This window comes from Pyxicephalus adspersus, chromosome Z (genome assembly GCF_032062135.1).
Source record: "Pyxicephalus adspersus chromosome Z, UCB_Pads_2.0, whole genome shotgun sequence".
Classification (NCBI taxonomy): domain Eukaryota; kingdom Metazoa; phylum Chordata; class Amphibia; order Anura; family Pyxicephalidae; genus Pyxicephalus; species Pyxicephalus adspersus.
In genome coordinates, this window is record NC_092871.1 from 32095977 (window position 1) to 32122088 (window position 26112).

General features: G+C 38.3%; 2 protein-coding genes across 8 annotated transcripts in view; both read left to right on the forward strand.

Annotated features, from left to right (window-relative positions):
* Window positions 1-4236, forward strand: part of MTM1 (myotubularin 1) — a 48187-nt gene extending 43951 nt beyond the window's left edge. For both annotated transcript variants that reach the window (XM_072431429.1, XM_072431430.1), the window contains one exon: window positions 405-4236. In XM_072431429.1, coding sequence (XP_072287530.1) covers window positions 405-563 — 159 coding nt within the window. In that variant the 3' untranslated portion in view covers window positions 564-4236. The remainder of the gene's footprint in view (window positions 1-404) is intronic.
* A 5088-nt stretch (window positions 4237-9324) lies between these two features.
* Window positions 9325-26112, forward strand: part of MTMR1 (myotubularin related protein 1) — a 38049-nt gene continuing 21261 nt past the window's right edge. Inside the window, exons 1-4 of one of the 6 annotated variants that reach the window (XM_072431789.1) lie at window positions 9325-9579; window positions 13040-13145; window positions 15002-15025; window positions 23306-23359. In XM_072431789.1, coding sequence (XP_072287890.1) covers window positions 9440-9579; window positions 13040-13145; window positions 15002-15025; window positions 23306-23359 — 324 coding nt within the window. In that variant the 5' untranslated portion in view covers window positions 9325-9439. The remainder of the gene's footprint in view (window positions 9580-13039; window positions 13146-15001; window positions 15026-23305; window positions 23360-26112) is intronic. The other 5 variants (XM_072431790.1, XM_072431793.1, XM_072431791.1 and 2 more) reach the window with 5 other exon arrangements.

Below are 26112 nucleotides of genomic sequence, written 5' to 3' on the forward strand. Positions count from 1 at the left end.
GCAGAGGAGGGAAGTGCAGGTTCCAGAATCTGCAAGCAGGAAAGGTGCTGCATGTAGAACAGAGGTAACATATCTGAAAACCTACAAACAGAGGAGGGAGGTGCCTGTCCTTCTGACTATCTGGTTTTATCACAACTAGCATGTCAGCAGTGGCAGCCTTTTACTCTGACAGGTTTTTTGAGCCCATAATCTGGGATAGCTGAGAGGGCAACAACAAAAAGGACATGGTTTCTGAGTTGTCTAAACATAGAGGAGGCTAAAAGTGGTAGGTTGGGGGTACTAGGAATTTTGACACTATTATGTTGTATAAACAATATGTGAAAAATCATTGGAATATAAAGAAGCATGATTTTTTTCCTTTAGCTTGACTGACTTTTTGCTGTTTTACTTTTTTAAACCAACAGCAGCCAAATCCAGTGGAACAGCGCTACATGGAGTTGCTAGCAATACGGGATGATTATGTCAGGAAACTTGAAGAACTTCAAATCTCCAATTCACCAAAAATGAACAATTCCTCCACCTCCCCGCCTTCACCATCACGAATATTGCAAACTCCTTTTTGAGTAAAAATTAACTCTTTGTATGAAGTATAGATACTGGCTGTACTATTTTTTTAGAAGGCCATTTTGAATGATGCCTTATTTAAGTTGGAAGTTGGAATCATCATGGTTGAACAAAAATGTGCCTTTTTAAGATCTTGAAATAGTCTCCTTTTTATATGTTGCACTGGTATGTTGAGCTTGTTATAAAGTAGGTAGGAAAAGTTCTTTAGATAGCTTTTAACCTGATCAGGTTGGACATTGGAATACATTAGTAACCGAGAAAAAAAGCAGCTTTTTTTTAACCATATTTGCCATTTTTTCTCACTTTATTACCCTGCTTTGTCATTAACAGTCCTTGTCTTCCTTGGGAGTGTGTACCAGAATCACGTCTTCCTTGTGCAGGTCACACAGGGCAGGCCACCCTTTATGTTGTAAAGCTCTTCTGTACTTTTCAGTATTAATGCTCTCCGTTGTAAGCTAATACCTAAAAAAAAAAAAAATTTGTTTTGTACTATAAATGTGCAAAAATAAAAACAGGGCATGTACTGCTCAAAAGTTGCTCCTGTAAATTAGCACTTGCATCATTTACAGGTCATCTAGCATTGATTTGCTAGTTCCAGAAAAGTTTGCGATTTCACGTAGTCTAGCTGCATGCTCCTGTCACAGGTGTCACTTGGTACTGGTAAAATGAATTCAAGTTCGCATCTGCAGTGCAGAATCTTCAAACTTTTCTTGTATGGTAATAAAAATAAAAAAAAAGCATTAGGCCCATAAAAATTAGGAAATGTATGACAGCATACACTTTGCATTTGCATTTTTTTATAGATTTGTTTTTTAAAAAGAAAAATTTCAGATATTCCAGGTTTGTCATAGAAATCTGTCTCAGACCTGTTTGGGTGTATTGTGGACTACAAAATGTTAGTTTATGTCCCATGTTGAACATAGATTTCAGGGATATTGCTGCAGCCAACACTGAAAATAGCTGATTTTCATATGAGCATGTCCTACCAAAGTAAAGGAACTTTTTTTTTTACCTAATGTAAATGAAGTACCAAGTAAGCCATCTTGAAGTGCTCAATCTGTGCACTCAGTAGCCTAACACTTGTTTCAGACACCCCTGTATCTAATGGCAATACAGTAAGTTTCAAATATAGTTCTTCACAAGAAGTAAAAATGAGGCCCATTCAATTATTCCCGGACCAGTGCTGATTTGTCAGCATTTCCCCGTATGTTCCTTTAACGCATGTAGAAATATATGGTCTCTATTAAATCATTGTGTGGATAAAGCACCACATCAGTTTTAAGTTTAATATTGTTTACTTAATTAGCAAGCTGCATTGGCTGCTGGTGTACACAAGCTGCTCCATTCTTGGTGCCTTTAATAAAAGTATGTCCAGTACACATAACTACAATATTTTTATGAATTCATTATTTCTTTTGTTCTGTAGAACTTTTGGACAGTCTGTGTTTCTGAGTTTGATCCAGTTTGTCTACCATGTCCATCTATTAAGCCGCATTTTTGTACATACCCATCATGGTGCTGAAATTCTGCTTGTCCCACAGAAATTGAGATCTTAAGTAGTTGTATGGGTATTTTCACTTAAAATCTACAAAGAAACATAAAACCGTACCATTTAGGTATGTTTAACTTAAAAATCAGACTGCTATTTCCAGTAGTTGTAAATGTTCATTTCTGTCACAATTTTGCCATTTCTAGGTCTCATTTGTTATATTTACTATAAGAAGGTAATCTTTCAAAAGACAAACTAGAGTTTAGTAGACTTTTTTTTTTTTTCTTCACTGCCCCTACTTACAGCAATTTGAGTATAGTAAAAATGCCCTGTTAGTAACAGTCTGTAAAGGAATTATACAGCCAGTTCTACAATTTGCTGAATAGAAAGATGTACAGATAAATGGCCAACATATTTTAGGCTTCTCCACCTTCCGCACTGCTACAAGCACAGACCTCCAGTGACAATAAACTATTGCCATTTTATATGGCTGATGAATCAACCAGAGGGAGAGAGGGATTTCTGAAATCTGTTGCCTTTATGTTCAATCATATCATTACCAATAACATCACAATGTCTTTGGGACATCAGCTTTTCAGATTCCAGCAGCCAGAGAACCCTCTCCATGAATCCATATTGGCAGAGAACCCAAATTATTTATCCACTTAAAATATCAAGCATTGACGTACACATCCACTCCATAGATTTTTACCATTGTCTTTTTTCCTTCTTTTGGTTCTTTTCTTTCATTCTGCCAGCAGAACGAAAATGGAGAATTTGTTTTTATCAATGAGACAAAGATGTCATAAAAACCCCACAGAGGTTCTTACTGTTCCCCACTGCATGAAAACAACTAACCCACTGTGTTTATTTAAATGGCAAAGCCAGATTATTGTGTTTAGCTCTTTGTAATTCTTTTAAGTTATTTTGATATTCATGTATTATGGATGTGTATCAAACAAGGGCTACCCTGTACAATTTGTTGCGCTTCTTGCTAAAACTTGCTAAACTTTTTGTAGCAATTTGTGTTCTCCCCAAACACCCACTGGTATCTGTGTGTTATGAACCAACTTTCTGGCAGCTGATATCTTCCACCAACATGTTTATCCCATACTTTATTTATACTGGGGAATCTTCTCCCTTACTGCCTGCCAGTGCCAGGCTCACCAGTCCATTATTAGAAGAGAAGAATATAAAAATTGTGTGAGAGATGTACAAATGCCATTTTTAGTTCTTTATTGCTTCATACAGTTGTTAATGTCCTACGACTTTACTATGTCTATTGATGTTAATATTGCTATATTGCTTCCTACAGATTTGGCCCAAGGTTGCCTAGAAACTACATTGAAGTGAGCCTTTCACCATATTTATAATTTTACAATAAATAAACTGCAATTCCTAAATTACCACCAGTGTTCTTACTCTGTTAAAAGAGCCAGTGGAGAATATTTTAGGATTGTTTATTTCCATACACTTGTATAGGAAGAGAATCAAGTTGATTTGCAGAGAAAAGCAACAAATGCCTTTAATCTTCTTTTACTGTTGGTGTTTTTTTTTTCTTTTTTTTCCTCTCCCATTCCCCAAAACCCCATAATAATTTCCCATTCTCTCCTTCATTGTTCTTGTTGGCTGCATGATCTGATTATATTGCCCCCTTTTCTTTCAGTTTGAACAGGAATACATACTTTGTTTAAGCCCTACATTAACCTGTTGTCACATTGTATTATTAACTGTGTTCTCTATATCATGCTTTCCATGACATGTGTATTTTTTTTTGCTCCATTTTTTATTACATTTTTCAGATATGTCACCCCGCGTTAACGTTTTATTTACAGTATTTGAAGGGATGTTTCAGGATTTTTTTTTTTATTTTAGATTGTAAATTATTGTAAAGGTCTAGAGAGTTATATAATGCTTATAAAAAGAAATGAGTAGTATAAAAGGTAAATCGTAGTACAATTTTGTATATAAAATATTAGATATAAATGCAGTAATAACATTGGATAGAATGCAAAGCTTGTATTTTTAAACCTGAAAATTGTATGTATTTAGATTACATTTGCACATGTTAATATATGTATTCGTTATTTTGTTTCCCTTTCTGTTTGGATGGTATTTTGTCCACTCTTGACTAAAATAGGCAAATCTGGTAATTAAACTTATTCTGCGTAGATTAACGTTTATTTTACTGCTGTAGTCTATGTTCTTTACACTTAAATATCAGTAGCTCATGTATTACAGGTTTTTATGTTTTTTAGTCTACACTTCACTGATTATCTTCAAGCACAAGATCTACATTGGCTTTGCAAATGACAGACAGATACAAACCATGACAGAGGAGAAGGAGCCTGCACCAAAGGGGCTTTGCATAACTGGCAGTCGATTAGTGATTTTAGTACAAAAAAAAAAAAAAAAATCCTGAAAGGCGCACTGTAGCCATATCCATATAACCAGTGTTAAATTCTTGGTCACTGTAAGGCCAGCCTAATGGCGATATAGAGCAGCGATTGCCAACCATTTGGACCTTACAGACCACTAAATTCATAATTTTAAATCCTGCGGACCATTAATATAAATTAAAAAAAAAAAAAAGATAATATGCACAGATTGAATTGATGCATAGTAGTTGCCATTATGCAGTAAAACAGATTTCAAACTTTGAGTCTGTGAAAAGCAGCCAGTCGTCTGCTCGGTATTCTGGTACTTCCATATGGGCTAGTAGTCCAGAGATGTTACAACAGTACACAAAGTCTCCATCTACACTGAAATATGGTAGTGTCACCTCTCTTGTCCTATAAACTGTTATTTTAACCTCTAGTCTCAGACAGTTCATTTCTTTTAGCCTGGATGCTAAAGTTCAGATGCTTGTTTTGACAGTTCTTCTTGGGAGAACTAATGGTTTGATGAAACGTAGTGTACAGAACACTTGGTATGGGAACAGCAGCACAGGTCGTCTTGCTGATTCCAAATCGGGGTACTCCAACTTGCTTTTCTTGTAACAATTGAAATCTTTTGCATTCAAAGCACAAAAATAACAATCATTATGATGATTTTTGGGCTCTCGCCATAACATAGGTACACCAAATTTCAAACTTTTCAGTTTTCCATTTTTCCACTGACGTAAACACTCTACACAAGTTTTGCATACCATATGGGGAGCCCAACACTTATCTTGGTCCCCAGTTTAACACCACAATATGCAAGATATGCTTGTTTTACAAATTCTGTAATGTTTCTTCTCTGTTTTTGCCAAGAATATTCACTACAAATGTAGCAAAATACATAAGGGCATTTAAACTATTTCTTCTTGAAGAACTCCCATTTCTGTAAAAAATAAAATGTATAAATAAAAAGAAGGCAAATGAAAGTTTAATGAAAATAAAGTTACATTTAATATATAAAATGCAAAACATTTGCATAAATGAAGATTGATAATATGCTGTGTTACCATTTGTTGGTAAAATCGTCTATTTTGATTCCTGTATCACAAGAACTAGAGCAAATTCAATGAAACTGATGTCATTTCTGGATTCAGCAGACCTAAAATGCACTAAATATCTTGAAAAAAAAATTTTTTTGGAGCTGTGTTATTATTAGTTGCATTATCTTTGTTATTACTAAAGAAATGCAAAATATTTGTTTGCTTTTTCTCAATCCTTTTGGGTTTATTTTATTCAAATCTGAGAACAAACAAGAAACTATAGTTATCAAAGTCAAACTGTTTGATGCCGTTAAATATAACAGTCAAAGAAAATACACAGTTAAGGTCATACCTAAAGGAGCATCTGAGAAGTATAAAAAATATAATTAAATATAAAATATTATTTTTGTTTTATTAATAAAACATACAAATTGCAGATAATGTCTAAATTTTCGTGCGGACCACTGGTATAGAATACATTTATTTATGTTAAAACTGGTATACAGCCAGATGACTTTCCATTTCTGAAGGCAGGTCTGGTCCATCCCAAATATCAACAGTATGTACAACCTGACGTGCTCAGTTTTGTGGTTTATTTACTAAAAAAATGAGCTACCAGTACATAAAACAGGAAAACACATCTGTTGTATTACGTGGTAAATATAGAATTAGAAGTGCTAATACAGAACATGTTCTGTATAGGAAAAGCTAAAATTCATTTTAATAAAGAGTGTCTTCTGTAAATATGTGCATTGCCCAGTCATTAGTAATGGTCTAGATTTATATGGAGAAAAAAGAACTTTTTTTTATATCTCTGGTCCTTAATAGAACTTAACTCCAGATAAAAAATATACATTAATGTAGCCCAGTAATCATTTCAGTTATTTTATAATATAGGCACTGTAATTTTCTGAATTAGTTCTGTTATGGGCTCCTTGCATGAAAAAAATCCTGTATATGTATTTTATTTGTGTTTTAAGAGCTCCATCTACACATACACAGGTAGTGATAGAATTAATTTAAAGTAGCCCTCAGTGCCCATTTACACCACAAGGTAAATTGTTGATTTTTCTAACATTAATAAAACAGACAAACCATTTTTCAAGCTCGATCTACAGATAAATGTAATATAGGAAAACAAGTCACACATTTTATAAAGTGTGTTCATACTCATAATCTAAATGAATGAAGATAAAGATTTGTCATGGGCCCTCTTACGCTCACGGCTTCAAACACATCAAATTAGAATTAGTGTGCCAGTAATGAAATCCTGGTTGAACCGGTCTTGTTAAAACCTTGAATGTAGGATCTGTTTTTCAAACCTATTGATGTATGAGGTCATCATATCAAAACTGCAAGCTCTGTAATGCCTTCAAAGAGAAGGGTGTGAATGTGTAGGAGTCTGAAAGTATAAGTATGCTTAAGTATATATATTGAAAATCTACAAATAGCATACATTTCATGTAAAGACTGGTTGTTTCATTCAATGATGACCTTTGATGCAAATACAAATCTCCGAAAAACTCCATATTTTATTTACCGGATTTGCAGGTAACGGTATCAAAGTACCCAGATCTTTTGTCAGAAGCAATTTAACCTGCATGGAAGGTACCTGGGAAAAAAAGCCTTCACTGTCTAAAAAAGAATATATAAACTAGATGATTTGCCATGAAATATATAGGCAGATACCAGGCCTGATATGATAATATCATGTAAACTGATGAGTCAGTGATGAGAATTGTTTGGCTCAAACCACCTGTAAAGTATGACAGTGGAGAGGTTACAGGTTTAGGTTGCTTTTCAATCTTGGGACAGCTTGCAATTATTGAATATACCACCATTGCTGCTCAACAAGAATGTGAGCTGGTAGTGATATATTAAGCACCCTAGTAAATCATGTTAGAGAAAAATCAAATAAGCAATGTGTTAAGGACTGAACTGAACCACATCAAACCTTACAAGACATCACTCCTGCCAAACACCAACCTTTTACATCACAGCATTGCATCTATTGATATATTCTACCAATATTTCCCCTGTAATCTCAGTATATTGTAGGACATGTATTACTCTCCCACTAGCTGCTGTATAATGCAGGACATCCATTACTCTCCCTGTAACTGCTATATAATGCAGGACATCCATTACTCTCCCTGTAACTGCTGTATAATGCAAGACATCCATTGCTCCCCCTGCAACTGCTCTATATTGCAGGACATGCATTGCTCTCCCTGTAATCTCTGTATATTGCAGGACATGAATTGCTCCCTCTGTATTCTCTGAATCATGCAGGACATGAATACAGCGCTGCGTAATATGTTGGCGCTATATAAATCCTGTTTAATAATAATAATAATAATGAATTGCTCCCCCTGTAATCTCTGTATAATACAGGACATGCATTGCTCTCCCTGTAATCTCTGTATAAAGCTGGACATGCATTGCTCTCCATGTAATCTCTGTATAATACAGGACTTGCATAGCTCTCCCGGTAACCTCTGTATAATACAAGACATGCATTACTCCCTGTAATCTCTGTATAATGCAAGACATGCATTGCTCTCCCTGCAATCTTTGTTAAATGCAGGACATGCATGGCTCCCCTTGTAAACTCAGTATAATGCAGGATATTCATTACTCTCCCTGTAATCTGTATAATGCAGGAAAGACATTGCTCCCTGTAATATCTGTATATTGCAGGAAATGCATTGCTTTCATTGTAATCTCAGTATAATGCAGGACATGCTTTGCTGTTCCCGTAATCTCTGTATAATGCAGGGCATGCACTGCTTTCCCTGTAATCTCTGTTTAATGCAGGACATGCATTGCTCTTCCTGTAATCTCTGTATAATGAAAGACATGCATTGCTCTCCCAGTAATTTCTGCATAATGCAGGAAATGCATTGCTCCCCCTGTAAAGTTAGTATAATGCAGGACATGCATTGTTGTTCCCGTAATCTCTGTATAATGCAGGAAATGCACTGTTTTCCATGTAATCTCTGTATAATGAAGGACATGAATTGCTTTCCCTGTAATCTCTGTCAAATTCAAGACATGCATTGCTCTCCCTGCAATTTCTGTATAACGAAAGACATGCATTGCTCTCCCTGTAATCTCTGTAAAATGCAGGACATGCATAGCTCTCCCTGTAAAATACAAGACATGCATTACTACCTGTAATCTCTGTATAATGCAAGAAATGCATTGCTCTCCCTGTAATATCCTTTTAATGCAGGACATGCATTGCTTACCCTGTTATCTCTGTATAATGCAGGACATGCATTGCTTTCCTTGTCATCCCTGTATAATGCAGGACATGCATGGCTTCCTTTGTTATCACTGTATAATGCATGGCAAGCATTGCTCCCCCTGTAATCTCTGTAAAATGCAGGACATGCATTGCTCCCCCTGTAATCTCTGTATATTGCAGGAAATGCATTGCTCTCCCTGTAATCTCTGTATAATGCAGGACATGCAAGGACATGCATGGCTCTCCCTGTAATCTCTGTATAATGTAGGACGTGTATTGCTCTCCCTATAATCTCTGTATAATGTAGGACGTGTATTGCTCTCCCTGTAATCTCTGTATAATGTAGGACGTGTATTGCTCTCCCTGTAATCTCTGTATAATGTAGGACGTGTATTGCTCTCTATGTAATCCCTATATAATGTAGGACACCCGTTACTCCCCCATACATTCCTCTGACTCCCCAGTTATATTTTCCCTCCCCCCGCAGAGCCGGTCACACTGCATTCTGGGTAGCAGTTTCAGTCTCGGCGGGTCCATGCTGTCGGCGCAGTGCATGCTGGGAGGTGCAAAGTGACAGCGGTGACGTCAGAACCCCTCCCCCTCTCCCCCAGCAGTGTGCAGGAAGCCGGCAGGAAGAGCGGCCTGCAATCCGGCCCTTCCTGTGCGATAAGCGGCTCAGCTGCATCCCGAGTATCCGGGGAGGAGGAGGGGAGCCATGGACAAGCTCTCGGGGCTGGAGAATGCTGGCGGAGGGGGCGGCACCGCTGGAACATCAGCAGCTAGGAAACCCCCCCGGCCATCCGCGCCCCCGTCACTGCCCGGCGCTCGGCAACCCAGCGTGGAGACTCTAGACAGGTACTCTTCATGGTAGCATGCTGGGACTTGTGGTGCACCCGGCCCGCCCCCTGCATTGCCAGTGTTATGTGTCAGTATGGGGTGTCAGTGTGTTCTGTGTCAGTATGGAGCTGTCGGTGTGTTATGTGTCAGTATGGGGTGTCAGTGTGTTATGTGTCAGTATGGGGGTGTCAGTGTGTAATGTGTCAGTTCAGTGTGTTATGTGTCAGTATGGGGGTGTCAGTGTGTAATGTGTCAGTATGGAGCTGTCGGTGTGTTATGTGTCAGTATGGGGTGTCAGTGTGTAATGTGTCAGTATGGGGGTGTCAGTGTGTTATGGGTCAGTATGGGAGTCAGTATGGCGGTGTTAGTGTGCTATATGTCAGTATGGGGGTGTTATGTGTCAGTATGGGGGTGTCAGTGTGTTACGTGTCAGTATGGGGTGTCAGTGTGTTACGTGTCAGTATGGGGTGTCAGTGTGTTACGTGTCAGTATGGGGTGTCGGTGTGTTACGTGTCAGTATGGGGTGTCGGTGGTTTACGTGTCAGTATGGGGTGTCGGTGGTTTACGTGTCAGTATGTGGGTGTCAGTGTGCTATATGTCAGTATGGGGGTGTCAGTGTGTTATGTGTCAGTATGGGGGTGTCAGTGTGTTACGTGTCAGTATGGGGGTGTCGGTGGTTTACGTGTCAGTATGGGGTGTCAGTGTGTTACGTGTCAGTGGAGCTGGGCTAGTTTTGTTGCTGTAAGAATTGAGGGACATCTTTAGGAATGTATTGCCCCAAAGTACATGCCTCTACAAAGGTCAGTGATAACTTGCTTTAAAGCTCATTACTCATTAGGAATACATTCTTATTAAAATATCCATAGCATTCACTGTAAAAGCTTTTTATTTGTCTGAATGGGGAAGTATATAGATGTGTGTGGTTTTAATGGTCTGTGACCCTGCTAGGCAGTGTTTTCCTCACTTCTTGTGTCACCAGTAGCACAATATGAGCAGCATTTGTCACCAATAGACACACAATACCAAACATAAGCTCTTCTCATTCGGCACTCATCTAGAATGTGTTTCTCTGTCCTGATAGGCAGTGAGAAGAAATCCCAATAAGATTGATGTTTCCCAACCATTTACTAGTTTGGCCGGAGTTTGGCTTTGTGAATCATTGCAGAGCAGAAGACTTGAGTGTTGTATACGGCACAGCTTTCTCCTGCTGGGCTCACATTCAAGCATTGTTTAATCCTGTGTATGCCCATTCTTTACAATGAGCAAAGATAATTACATTCCACATGCCTTAGAACCACGGTTTGCACATTGTTTCCAGGACAGCGAAACATTTCTCCTGTGAATGTTATTCAGTAAAGTTTATATGAGCGGAGAAGAACCACCAACCATGAGTTCTTCGGTAGTTTGCTATATCATGTGTGGCTTCAGATGGGAAATCGCTGAGACTTGGGTATATGTTATCTTAAGGACCCTTCTTATATATTCGGCTTTCCTTAGAAAGTGCTGTTGTGTCTGCAATTGGCTCTTTAAACTGATTTGTGAACCTTATGGATAAATTCCCTGGCGTCTAACCTTCACATAAACCCGACCATTACTTCCATGATAGTAGGAGATTACAGCATCTCACTGAATTCCATCCAATAGAAGTTTTAAAACAAGTTTGGGTATTGTCACCTCCTGACTTTTGGTGATAATACAAATGCTGGATACAAAATAATGTTGCAGATGTCATTTCTTCTGTATTGCAGAAGTTTTCCTAAATGCATGGTGGTCCAACCCCACCCCCTAAGGCCTCTCAGTGATAGATCCTGACATTTCTTGAAGTATTCCCATTTGCTTGAGCAATAAAAGGCCAGATTAGTCTGGAACAATGTACTATTCTATGAGCTATTGGATCTGGGCAAAGAAGAACAAGGAAATTTGGCAGAAATTCACACATAAACTGAAGGAAAATGTTGCTGTACCTTATGTGATAAATTGTAAGCTGGGATTAGTGGAAAGGTCATGGAATTTATGTTTAAATAATACAATGTTCTATCTGTGGGCCGGGACAGTTAAAGGGTTGACAAATTCACCTTTCTAGTTCAGCAGTTCATCCTCCATTGTCTCATCTCCACTTCAGCCCTCTCATTGATTTAGGGATTCAGAATCCAGTAAACAGGGAGATTATTCTTTAAATGGCAATGGTAATCATGGTGTCCAGCAGATTATGTATGTGTGCAAGAAGAGCTGTTCAAAATGATAAACTCTTTGGCTATGTTAAAATCCACAGTGTTTACCGCTCTGGGATGCCTACTGTTCATAGCTAGGTGCCCGGGAGCAATTTCAGGTAAAAACAGCCGTGGTTTGCAGGTGTTTGCAAATGACTGGGTAGGCATTTTTATGCCAATTTATGAGTAGCATGAGCCCACCCTCCCTATTATGAAACCAGACCCTTCAATAGGTTTGGGACATTCCTGAATAGGAATATTGGGCAACAAGTGTGTGTGCCTATTTGACAAAAAAAAAAAAAATGTCCATCTACCCTCATCTTTTGCAAGGGCCATCTAGAAGTCCCCTTTAGTAAGGGTACCCCCAGAAATCCCAGCCTAAGGAATAAGTACAGCAGTACATAGTATCCCTTAGACATTTGCAGAAAGGGTGAAAGATGCCCCAGAAACATACCATACTGTTTATTGTTTGGCTAATACTTACCTTTTGGAGCCCACAATGATCCGTCTAGCCGTTCAATCACGAGCTTTCCTCCAGCGTTGGCAGCTGTCTTTATTCTTACAGGGGCCGCATTCTGTCTTCTCATTCAGCTTTGATTGGATGAACAAATCTAACTAATAATTATTTTGATGTGAAGAGTTTACATTATCACTGTTAAGATTTATGCAGCCAATCATGAAAGAGAGCAGATGAGGACACCCTGCTGAATGAGATGACCGGAGATTTTTTTTCTTGTGGTGGTCACAAAATACATAACCCACATTGTTCCTTACCTTGGAGTACCTTAAAGGCAAATGTCTCCACTATTTATTATGCAAGCACACCCTTAAGTCAATGGCATAGGAACAGGGTTTGGAGAAGTCTCCATTAAGCCTGGGCTCCTTATTCCAGAGGACCGGTAGGAACCCTCTGCCTGGCTGCTCATGGATTTTTTTTTTTTTTTTTACCCCAACTTCATTTCCCAACTCTGCATTGGATGTCATATTGTTCTACGCTCCTCAAAGGGAGATATTAGTAGACCTTCACTTCTTTTGTTACATCAACAAAAGTTTGCAGCTGGGGAAGTTAAATTTGTAGGTGAAATGCTGAGAGTCGGTGCTGACCGAGGTCTGGAGTAAAAAAAATGGCAGGGGGCCTTGTCAAAAATCAATGGCGTTGCAGAATTGTCACTGAGGTAGGTGAGGGAATAGGTCTATAGCTCCATCACTACCAAAAACTCAATTGTAAGCAAATACCATTTCTTTGATAGTCCTTTTCTCTCTTGTAGCCCTACTGGATCTCATGTTGAGTGGTGCAAGCAGCTGATTGCAGCTACAATATCCAGCCAGATTTCCGGTTCTGTGCCTGCAGAAAATGTTTCCCGAGATTACAGGGTAAGTAGAAGAATGTAGGTCTTGTAGAAATTGTTCTCGTTGTGCTTCCAATTAGTATGGAGCAATTTCCAACACAAGGTTCTTCTTGCTGTTCAAACTTTTAGGGCTTCAGTTCTGCCACTAACTTTTGGAATTACAGAAGTAAGGCTTAGTCTAGTTTTCCCCAGTGTTTACCCAGAGGCTTTAAAGCCCATGTTTGAAATTTCCATGCATTGCAATGGTCTAATCTACACCCGGACATTTCCTTAAGGCACGTTTATGAGTGATATCTATAATGCTGCTTGCAACATTAAAAAAATTAAAACCCAGGGTTAGTGCTGGAAAACGCAGAAAAATGCAAATAAATGCGGCTAAACGCTTCTATTGATTTCAGTGGGGCATTCTTCTGCTTTTATAAGCAGGAGTAAACACCTTAGAAACACGGGAAAACGTGGCATAGGCATTTTCCAGCATTTTAAGGGCAAGCTGAAAAAAGCTAATAAAAGTGCATTAAAACGAATATAAATGCATTAGGAACGTTTACATGCTTTTTTTTTTTTAAAACTTCCATGTAGACCAGGGGTGGGCAAACTTTCAGTCAGGGGCCACATAATAAAATTTAAAAGAGGGGCCGGGCCGATGGGTGAGTGAGCGGGGTTATGCCATTGTGACGCCACAGAACGTGATGTCATGATGGCATAACCCCGCCAATTCCCCCATCGCAGATTTGAGCCTGTGATGAGAGAGTAGGCGGGTTATGTGCAGTGATACAGCCCGCCCACCTCCACGAGCCGGGAAGTGTTCTGCGGCCCTGGCTGGTGCTCTCCCCCCAGCTGGGTCCTTCTCCTTACCCTGCTCAGGGTGTCCTCGGCCAGAGCCACAGAACACCCAAAGGGCCAGAGAAACCATCGTATTGGGCAGTATATGGCCCGCGGCCCGTAGTTTGCCCATGCCTAGTGTAGTCCCAGCCTAAAGGAAACAAATATTATTTGCTTCCCTGTTGTTGGTTTATTATGCACCTGATAAACATAAAGCAGGTGATTTCTGTTTTTGGACAGATTTGTGTAAAACATTTTGCAGGTCATTTACAGTTCTGACCAGCAGGGATTATGCTGCTAGCACCCCATCTGATCAAATGCTTTAGGGCTCCTCAGGCAAATATTTCTGTGGCTTCCTTTATTTGCATATGTTCATATTTTTTAGTATAATGAAGCTCTGAGCTTAAAGCTTGCATCTTTTCTTCATGATTAGAACATGGCCACATGAAAGGTAGCCTCAACTCTTTATGCCTGAGAAGTCACAGACAAATCATTGGCTGGAATGCAGGCAGTACAACCCCCCACCAGTAAGAAATTCGTCTGAATTGGAATTGCTTTTGCTGTCTTATGAAATGGTTTAAAAAAATGTTTATTATGGTGACAGATCTACAGTAGTCTTGCATTTTAATAATAAATATCATATGTAGTTTAATGTCTGTCGTATCAGACCATTTCACATGGTTCCTTCATCCTTTACAGTACCCATAGTGGAGAAGAGGTCCTGCTCTATTTCTTCAATATTTCTTAAATTTAGGTTATAAAAAGAGAATGTGTCCACCAGATATATCAGTATCACTAACATGTTGACTGGCACATCATTGTTAGAGAGCAAAGAGAAAATTTGCTGTATCTGTTAGAAGGCGCAAATAAAAATATGGAAGGACGCAGCCTTGTGAGCTCTTTGCTGTCTATCATTTTGGATAAGAAGGATGATAACAAATAAATATAGTCATGAAGAATTCCTGGGAATGATTTTATCAGTGCATTTGGTTCTGTGTTCTATAATGTGGAGTGGTGGAGTAAATCTTTTCTCTTTGATAACGCTGTGCATTTTAACAGGTCTTCAAGAGACCCGATATAAGGGTAAGAGATCTATGGTGTCCATCAAGTCGGCCCCTTGCCTGTTTGTCCAATGTGGCTTTTGTTCAAAATTCTTTATATATGTACACTCCAAGCATCAAAATCTCCACCTCTAACTTAATATTTTTTGCAAAAAACTTTTTGTTCCTGTAGAGTGAGGGGAGCCGCACTGTCAATTTATTAAACCTTAATTCTTCTTGCAATCATGGAACTCCATTGTTATAGTGATTTTAGCGAAAAAAAATGAATACCTGTTGAAAAAGGTTGGCTATACATGTTCTAGCTGATTGGAGCATTACTTGTGACACTTTGGCTGTAACAAGCACTGCCAAGCATCATAAGTGATTGCCATCACAAACAGTTTTTCTTTAACATAATACAAAATTGACTTAGGACCAATAGTTTCCGCCTCTAGAGTAAAAATGGAGCAATCCTTAATCACGGATTTGCTGTTTTGATCAGTTGACCTAATGGGGAGAAAGATTGCAGGGTGTCCAGAGAACAGATGGATTATTATAGAAAGGACAGAACTCCGACTGTCAGTCTTTGATCAGCTATTTACATTTACCTCCTTTGCTTTCAATGAAAAAGTTACTTAAATGTAATCTACGTGATATCCTGAAAACTATTGCCTGTGTCCATCCCCTTCACCACATAATGCTGACGGCACAGGGCCAAATTAGGCAAAACTTCTATTTCATAATTGGACTTGAATTTCTTTTCTTTCTTCCTATTTTGAGCAGCATCAAAGGGCAGACAATAATCAAATCCCTAAATTGAATATCTGGGGCTATTTTTGTTCTAAATAAAGTTAAAGCCTCAGTTCTACTAAAAAAAACACACACATAATCTCAGCCTGGGCAGCTGCAGAACTCCTAGAACTATTTACTAAATAACTTTCTTATACTTCCTAGCTTTTATATCCTCAAGAGATATAAAAAGCCAGCGTGGGATTCACCTGACCAGGCACTATTACTGGAATGTCACTTTTGGGTGGTTTGACCCAATTAGACAGTGTAAAAAATAGGGTCCCAAGGTATCACAATATAAAATATATAAAAAGATGCCACATCCCAAGAAATAAAAGGGTTCAAAAAGAGAATGGGACTTTCAGAGTATTTAGTTGAATGATTTGTAAGTTCCTCTTTATTCTCCTTTTTGAACATTTTGAAAAAGGTATTTTTTCAAAATCATGAAACATGGAGTTTTTTAAATATTTACACTGCTCCCCCTCCTCCTAACTTGGAGTTTTTTGTCAGAATGCTGATTTCAATAGCATATGCAGAGCATACTTAGCTATTTCTAGCATCCAAACACTTTAAATTAATTGATATTATTATTTTTATGCTTATTTTTTCCCTCCCTTTGAAGATTTTGATCCTCTCCTTCAGTGTGTCTGTTCTTTGTGTAATAAATTCAAGGTTTTGCCAGCTTGTATTGTTGTTGCTTTAGATGTGCTTTATTTGATTGTTGTGCACGTGTTGAGTTCACCACGAGTTTGTACGTGGATTGTTAATGAGGTATCATTTCGGGGAGTACGGCATCTGTTAGTGTGTTTTGTTGTTTTTTTTTTAATCTGTTTTGTGGTGTGAACTTTTTTATTTACATAAATTTGGAATTATATTTTATTATATTCTTCTTTGCTAATGAGTAGAATATTTATTCCATCCTTTGGGAATTTTCAGCTTCGTCAACTCTTCAGAATTGTTATATTTGTATAAAAAAGGAACTGATTGTGATGAAAATTATTCAGCAGGCAAGGAGATGTCAGCAAGAGAAGAAATGTCCTTTGTTTCCTGAACCATACTTGTTTTTAACTGTTCCTGTTTTCCCCAAAGAAGCCTCTGTCATTGCTGTTTTATCTGGTCACTGTGCATTGCTCGTAGGTAGCTATTAAATTGATGTCAGTGGTCTTAGATATACAGTACATTCAGCCATGACTTTGCAAGGATGATGATAAAGCTTCTGGAACATCCAGTGTTACTGTAAACATTCTATTTCTAGGCAGCATCAGCTATGACTGGCCACAAATAGCTAGTCCTCCACCCTGGCTTACAACAGATAACCATGCTGTCATCAATCAGAAAGGGAGTTTTCATCTTTGGGTGGAAGACATTTTCCCCTGGATACCTTGGCCCTAATTTATCAAAGTTCTCAAAGGCTGGAGAGAATACACTTTCATCAGTGAAGCTGGGTAATCCAGCAAACCTGGAATGGATTTCCTAAACGTCATTTGCTTTTTGTTAGCAAATGTTTTTAATCCTGGACCAGATCCATTCCAGGTTTACTGTATCACCCAGCCTCACTGATGAAAGTGTATTCTCTCCAGCCTTGGAGAACTTTAATAAATCAGGGCCCTTGACTCTATCAGCCGAGAGAGCCTTGAAGCTGTAATCCACCTACAACTAATATTTCAGCACTCACTTGTTGCAGCAAAGTAATAGACTACCTGACCGTTTCTTATAATTCCTGAGGGCACTATTGATTAAATCTCTGTGCTAGGTCTGCACACATGGCCATTATGAGGAGGTCTCGCTCCTTTTATTTGTATTTATTGTTGTGGAGGATTTATTAGGACAACCTAGAATGTGTAAAGGATAGACAAGAACACCCAAAACTCCTTAGTGGAAAGAAAGTCAAGAACTGGTGCAGGGAGGGCCTGCTATTGAAGTATTCAAAGCATAATCATTGTGTATGTAAAATAAAAATATATATATAAACACCTGTGACATAAATACTAGAACGCATTTCCATAGGCTTTTATGTACTCTGCTCTTTTAGCGAGCTGCAAAGTTTAAATTTTTGGCCTTGAAAGCAGCCTTGTCGACAAAACTAAATTGGCTAAAAAGACATTCTGTTAGAAGAGGGTGAATACTTCCCAGCTGTGATGAATTATTCCAATGATCCTCTGCTGAAGTATATTGGAAAGAAACTAACACTTCCATTAATAGTGTTCATTTGTGTTCCCTGCTACACTTTCTGCTAGTTTCTTCTGTCTACCTTTACATTACTGGTGACATGGAGGTCAGAGAGAAGTAACAATGACTGTGGCAGGGGACACAATAGTGCAACACTTCCAGCAGTTATTAGAGATTACAGCAGAGGAGTTTTATGTTAACAAAACGGCAATCAGGATCTTTGCTATTTTTTTACGAGGACATCTTTCTGGTTAGTTTATTTCTGACAGGGTTACTTTAATAAGCGTGTGCTTTTATTTGAGGGGTTGTGGACATAGCTATATAAGGTCCACTTTTAATTAAAAGTCAATGTTTATTTACATACAATGATCCCTGGCAAACAGAAATCCGGATGAAAGTGAAATGAAAATTGCTCTAAAAGATGCAAAGTTACATTGTCCTCATGGTGGTTATGGGTTTGTCAGTTACAAATCTGGCTGCATAAAATGACAAATCTTTTAGCAGTTTACATTTATTATTTGCTCTTCAATTTTCCAATTTAATTTTTTCTTTTACATTGCGCCAAGCAATCATTGTTTTTATTATGTAAAGAAATGTGACATCTTGATCAGCATGGTGCTTGAGGCAGTCGGCTCCACATTACTGGGTTGCAATATATATAATTCTACACTCTAATCCACATCATCAAGCACCTGTCTTGTTCTACTGACATTTATTTACCACAAGCAACACTTATAGAGTATAGTTATCTCCTCCAGCCCAAGTTTAGTTAGGAAATATAAATAGCACTCCCAGCTTAGACGTGCCATTAATAAATATATACTGCTGTTACAGTTTACGGCTCCAGGTCCCATAGAGGAACAATAAGAGCTGGATTTACTTTCAATCCAAAATTAAACCTGGAACATTGTTTATATATAGGATCTGGAGCTGTTGGTTAGATTTGCAAGGAAGTGAATAGTTTTCTTCAGCAGATTTTCCTGATTAGTGCACCTGGATTTAGACATTTAGGGTTATTATAAGGGCCACATTCTAAAACTGAAAAGGTCCCCGAGTATAAAACATTCAAATGTTGTTGGCTAAAGTGTATTAGAAGCCTAGATTAGGTTGACTTTTTCAGCTCCTGGGTATTAGTATATTTTGTCCGTGTGCCTATTACAGTACCCCAACCTTTGGGGCTTCATACACAATATCATATTAGGGTGTCTTTGTATGTGTTAATATTTAGGTATACCATTGTATATGGAAAGTAACAGCAGTAACCACTAACAGAGATTTTAACCTTGCACACTCTGAAATGTTTAGTTTTTTTCTCAAGCGATCAAGCTAGAAAGAAAGAAAGAAAAATAACCTAACCGGCGTTAAAACTTTTCTTCTACACAAAAAAAAATGTTGGAGCTTCACCTAAACCAATTAGACTAAATGTAAAGACTGTACATGCTCATCTGTTGTAGGGGCATCTTTTACATCTCATTCCTTTCAGAAAAAAATATTTTATATTTCAGCAAATATTGTAAAATATACAAGTTCATTTTGGGTTGGACTTTAGGCTGTTACTGCTATGAAGCATAATAGGGTTGTGTTCCTGTGTCAGTGGGGTGTCTCATGTCTGCATGAGTTTCCTATATTTATTGGATGCTTTGACTTTTTGTGTGACCTTTAACTAGTTGTGTCTCAAAGGAATGTTCATGTTTTATGTCTGGTATCTGTTGTGATACATTCCAGTAACTTCTTCATTTGCTTTAAAGAATGTCAGAATTGTGCTTTCTGTTTGTGTATTTCTTTATTTTCCTACAGAAATAATCTCTATAGTTTACTAGTTTTTAGTTGTAAATGTTATGCTGATAGTGACATGGCAAAGCGTTGTGTAAAATGTTGGCGCTATGTTAATAATTTTATTAATAATGCTGAGGTGTCCCAACAACTTGAAGGTTGAGGAACATGATGCCCCAAGAATCCCTAAGAAGCCTACAGATTTGCCAACTGTTAGTTGCAGTTGGATTATGAAGCAATCTTACATCTGTATGGTATATTCAACCAACTGCCATCTATAAACTAACACAACTTTGTGTATATTATAAATTGTGTTGAAAAGGGTTAGAACATTTATATATTCTTTGCTTTTTCTGACAGCGGGATTATTCTCCATTCGTTTACTTGTCATGTTAACCAAGACTTATTTTAAGATAAACTTGCTAAACCCTCTGCTCCACTTCTTATGTTGGAGCTTTGGCTGGGGGATTAGTGACCTCGTATAGAGGACCCATTACTACCTTGTCTGTCAATAGAAACAAGCAGCCCAGTTGAGAGAGTAAAACCAGAACTACACAAAGACCCAAATTTTGTGGCAAGACCACATCTACTTGCTGCAACCCCAGACACCAGTAAAGATATATAAAGTGTTTTACTGTACCATATTCTAGAACTGGAACAAAAATTGTCCAGAGAAACACATTTTAGATTTCGCAGGTATAGCGTATCGCACGATGGCCATGATGATTTCATTAGTCATATTACCAACATTTGGAACTTAGCAGCAGCAGCTGGTAGGTAGTGTGAGGATACACCTGTACTATAAAGGTGGGCTCCTCGTACAGTCCGGTAATCTGACTGTAGGTGGCAAGATTTACTTATTCGTTCCATTTTATAAAGGCCACATTGGGTTATTTTTTTTTTTTCAGCTGTTGTCCTGCAAGCACCTCATAATCTTCCAAGAAGAGCTTAGCCATGCTTCAAATAAAACAAATTGATTCTACCCTTAGCAGTCATGTAGGTTCTTTTGCATAATAAACAGCTGATATTTTCTTCTTGTGTCTATTGTCATAGCCACTGGTTTTCATTATATCGTCTTGCACAGGTGACTACACGTTTTAGAATACCAGTCACCAGTAAGCATTTATAATTGGCTAGTGTAGCTGCCATTAGCAAAGCACTAAACATTAACATCGCAACTATACAATATGTACATTAGTCATCTGTTATTCCCACCTTTGCTGAACATTTAGTAATTTAAAGTAAAGCTTTGTCCTTTACTGCAATACCATCCCGAAGTAACTATAGTTGTGATACTTTATCTTAAATAAGTGCTTGGAGACAGGAGGTGGCCAAAGACTGGAGCAGATCAGACATACCAAGAAGACGAAAAGGATACATTGTTTATTATTGTTTATTGACCAACATGTTGTCTAACTGCAGCGAGGTTACAAACCTTTTCACATGATGTATTTCTTTAGTATATTTAGTGGATAGCCTGGAGATCAGCTTTTTTCAGAGCAATCACTGATCTTAATGTAGGAAGCTGCTGTGCTCTGTATCTGTTGGGCGCTGAGCACCACCACACAGTGATTGTACTGTTCCTTCTGGTCTTGTTATACCGCTCCACAGAACCTACTGTGAAATCCTTCTTCCAGCCAAGAGTCTAATGTTTACTAACTGGCCTCCTATTTAGCCATTTTCCCGTCTGTTCAAGCAGATGTTTTCAACCTGTTTACAGCTGTATTAGATTGGCATAACATCCGGTTAACACTTCAAATGAGTGGTCAGAATTTGCACATCAAAAGGTTTCTTGTGAGTTTTAAAGTGAACCTGACATGATTAAAAACTGGTAAAACTAAACTACGCTGCACTACTTCAGTCCTGAGGAATCTTTAGTTGAAGTCCAAAGGGAAACCAGACACTTCAGGGAGTGTTATCCTGGGTCTCCTGCAGCTTAATCTCGTTCTTCCAAGTTTTTACCCAGGAGATCTACATTCCCAAAAGTGTTCATCTTCCCTTTAGCAGATTTCTCAGCATTAGAGGTAGGTATAATAACTCTACTTCCAAGTCCATCCCTTTATGACTTTCTGACCTGGAGATTAGTTTGGGGAACTTACCATGCTATTGTGGTATTGTATTATATATATTGTGTATTTTAGGAATTTAGGAACTCTGGAGAAGGTTTGAGGTGACATGCCCTCTACTCCAAATGAGGGCTACAACACCCAGATCCATACATCAGTGATACATGGTGTTTTTTGGGGAGAGATAACCAACTGGTTCTGGGTTCATGGGAAGGACTCCAAACCTAAATTTACACTAACTAATTGACCAAACCAATAGGTATTTTGTTCTGTTAATGTTAACAGTGCATCTCTCCCACCTGTACGTTTATGGTGTGGATCTATTTAGGAAAAACTTTGTCATTACATAATGTAAATAATACATATGCCGTTTTTTTTAATAACAAACAAGGTTATTTTGGCTATTTTGTGTTCCAAAATTGAATCGGAAAGTCAAATGAATGCAATCAAAGGAGAAAAAAGCATCAGAATTAAACAAAAAAAACACCCTTTCTTTTCTATTTTGAATAGTGTTGATAATATTTATATAATTAAATACATTATCTAAATTATTATTGTTTGCAGGCTTAGGGTTTTACTGTATACATTTGTAAAGCTTCCAAATTGCCCAGCCCCCACTAGCTATTCATTTACTGACCAAGAAACCAAATTGGCTCCTTTGGCATGCAGAATAGTGACCACACCAGATTAAAAATTTGTATAATCCAGTAGATCGTTGTATAGGTGTGATATGCATAAAGTCACCAGGGCAGGGAGCGAGGGAAAATTAATATTATTATTTATTATTATTAAACAGGATTTATATAGCGCTAACATATTACGCTGTACAATAAATAGGGGTTGCAAATGACAGACTAATACAGACAGTGATACAGGAGGCGAGGACCCTGCGCCAAAAAGCTTACAATCTAGTAGGTGGGGAAATTTACACACAATAGGATGGGAAATCCCCACATAAGTTGCCCTACAGTAAAAACCTCACCTTTTTCCATTCTATTAAAAAAAAAAGCAATTACACTTTGAATATCAAAATGGGTTACCATAGGTTTCTTTTTTAAATAAACGTCAGCTTAGCCTAAAGAAGAAATTGTTTGGTTGTTGGAAAGCTGAACACACATATTGACTTTGTGTACCTCCAGTGCTGAGCTATCATTCTTAGAGTTTTCACTGAATGGCTATATAAACGGTGGCTCCGATGGATCAATATGAAATAAATAGAAAATCCACTACCCAGAAAATGACATGGCCACCCTATAGCTTTAGCCTTCTAGGAATGAACGAGGAACATCTACTCCATAGCTGGTGGATTTTCATAGTTTTATGGTAACCAATTTGTGCCATATTTTCCTTCTGTTTTGCCCACTGCATGCATTGCTGTATACAGAGCTAAACATGTTAAGCTGCTAAGAATATGATGGTCTTAAATGTCTTTTTTTATCTGTGTAACCTGTCCTCTTACCTGTTGTCTGCATGATTATTTCTCTCTTATTGCCTTTGTCCTGTCTATGGCTGCCTCATGCACACAGGAGATTCAGGATGAACACAATGGCTATCATTCAGAAACGGAGGCCGATCAGGTGGCAAGTTCTACCCCTCTATTTTTATATCTGATAGTGCATGCTTGTAGATTTAGGCTCATGTTAATGTAGCTTACCCATATACCTTTCTTTCCATATTACATCCGTTCTGGCATCATCACCATCCATGTGAATAATGGTTTCAGTCTGAATGTTGAGTTATATGAAGATATACATGCTTTGTCAGTATAAACATGTTCTCCAGAATGTGGCATTTATAGTGTAACTTTTTTTTATTTAAAATAACACAATTAAGTAATCCTGTTGTTACAGCAATATGGAGCTAGCTATTATAGACTTTTCACTGGTTGCTACTTCCATTGATGTCCTACTCATCTTCATTCAGAACTGCCTAAAAACAGCCGGGTGGTGTACCCGACTAAAAGGGGCTGGGGAGAACACTGCACGTATATATGTTGTGGCATCTATCGGGGCAGGATTGGCTTCCTCCAGGCACTCCATACTCTGAATATTTTGCTCAGTTTATAGATATACTAGCAGATCCTTCAAATCCCTTCTGATGTTGGTTTGTTCGAGATAAGGACATTGAATTGTAGGCTATTTAAGGGTCAAGGACCTGATAAAAATTATTCATATGTACGGCTACAAAATGTACCATTATTAATTACGATTTATGAAGCCTTTGTGGTATAATAATACAGAACTTCTTACCTGTTCTATTACGGGCCATCCTAATTGGCAAGGCCAAGATGATATAACTCCCATGCAGGCACTGATGGCTGGGACAGTAGTCAGGACACTTATTGCAGAAGGGACATTGCCTGTTTCTGTCTGCAATAAAGCAGACAAAAAACTAATTTTTAAGCTGGACTTTAGTTCCATTTTAAGTGGTTTTCCAGCTGTTATTTATTTTTTTTGCATTGGGATCACGTGATGTGTACGGCTTTTGCCATTCTTCACCTAGACATAAACAAACTTAGTGTATCTAAAGCATTTTGGGTAAAGTTTGGGTGGAGTGTTAATGCTGCTATTTACCATGTGTCACTTCACTTCTTGTCTTGTAACCTGCATGCCCTGTTGCAATGAAATAGCATAAAGAATAATTGTCAACATGGGCGCTTGATGAATGGCAGGAAGTGAACGCAAGGGGCAATGATGCCAGACTCATAGAAGATGTGAACGCCCTTGATGGTGTTTGATGTCATCAGTAAATCCATTTATTGGCTTACTGTCTGAAGAGTTTTTGCCGTGTCTGACCCACATACTTGTAACTGGCCATTCTGTCTGGATTATGTGGTGGCAGGTGTGGAAACAAATGAGCCAAGCTTTAAGGCTGAAAAGTATGAATTTGTCAGGACTTCCTATGCCCTGCCCCCCTAAAGAGGAGACAGGAAATCTAATATTTTCCTAACTTTATGCTGAGCACTTCCCTTGTTAGCAGTGACAAACATTGCCTGATGACATCAATAATCTCATATGTAGTTTATTCTTGCCTGTCACTGCTGTTTTCCTGGATCAACTTGGTAAACTTTCTAGATGACTGATGAAAAAGGCCATTGCTTAGAGCAGCTTGATTTATGACTTAGTATGTTTTTCCTTGCCATGCTTTATTATTTATACTCTTATACAAAAAAAACCCTATGTCTGCCAAGCCGCCTTTTCCCAGTATGATACGTCTGCTTGGGATTCTTCCTGTTTTTTCTCACAGCTGAAACAACTTGTGCAGAGTCAATTGATTTGTGATACTGATTTCAACATGAAGCTTTTCCTACTTTTCAATCACCAAAAAGAGCTGGATATCAAAACATATTTCAGACTTTTCAGGATTGTACAGAGCTACAGTAACAACAAATGCACAAATATATTAACCTTATTTACCTTTTCTAAAAGACAAGAAATACAATGTAGTGTCAAATACTTTGTATCCATGCACACTCTCATATTGACAATATAGAAAAAGCCTTTCCATTATGGGAAGTTACATTTTCAATGGGTTGACGTCTGCATGACTGTAACATTCAAGTGGAAAGATGAGTGGTCATATGCAGGAACTAAAATGCACACTTCCTGCATGAGTCCTAGAAGTTGGAGGCGTTATGCAGTATTATATGGGTACATATTCAAGGGTGACAGAGATGATAAATCACTGAAAGAGCTGGGCTGTACCTTCCATCACTGTTCATTTTTTTCTTTATGCTGCACTGCTGGTGAATATATATATATATATATATATATATATAAAATTTGGGGATATTTCCTATCTTATATCTTCTTAAGCTGCGTACACACTTCCAATTTTTGTCGTTGGAAAGGATCTTTCACGATCCTTTCCAACGACAAGGGAGTGCACGATGCATGAACGGTGCTGTACATACAGCACCATTCATGCTCTATGGAGAGGGGAGGGGGAGAGCGACGGAGCGGCACCCTGCTGCGCGCTCTCCCCTTCCCTTTCATTAGGATCGGCTGTCGTCCATCGTCCGTGGATCCGGCAGGTCGGTCGTCCAGACGATGGACGACACCGACTGTACACACGGCAGATTTTCGCCCGATAATTGGCCGATGCCGATTATCGGGCGATAAAAATCTGACGTGTGTACGTAGCTTTAGACACACCTGTGTTTATGGCATTCATCGGGATTGCTAGCTGATCTTGGTGGGTTGCTATAATAAGAGAAGCAAGCTGCTAAATCTCCAAGTAATGGTGGTTGTAAAACATATTGTTTTTAAACTACACTTATCCACAAAAAGTTGTACTTACTCATAAAGCAATTTCCCCCCTTCCCACCCAACTG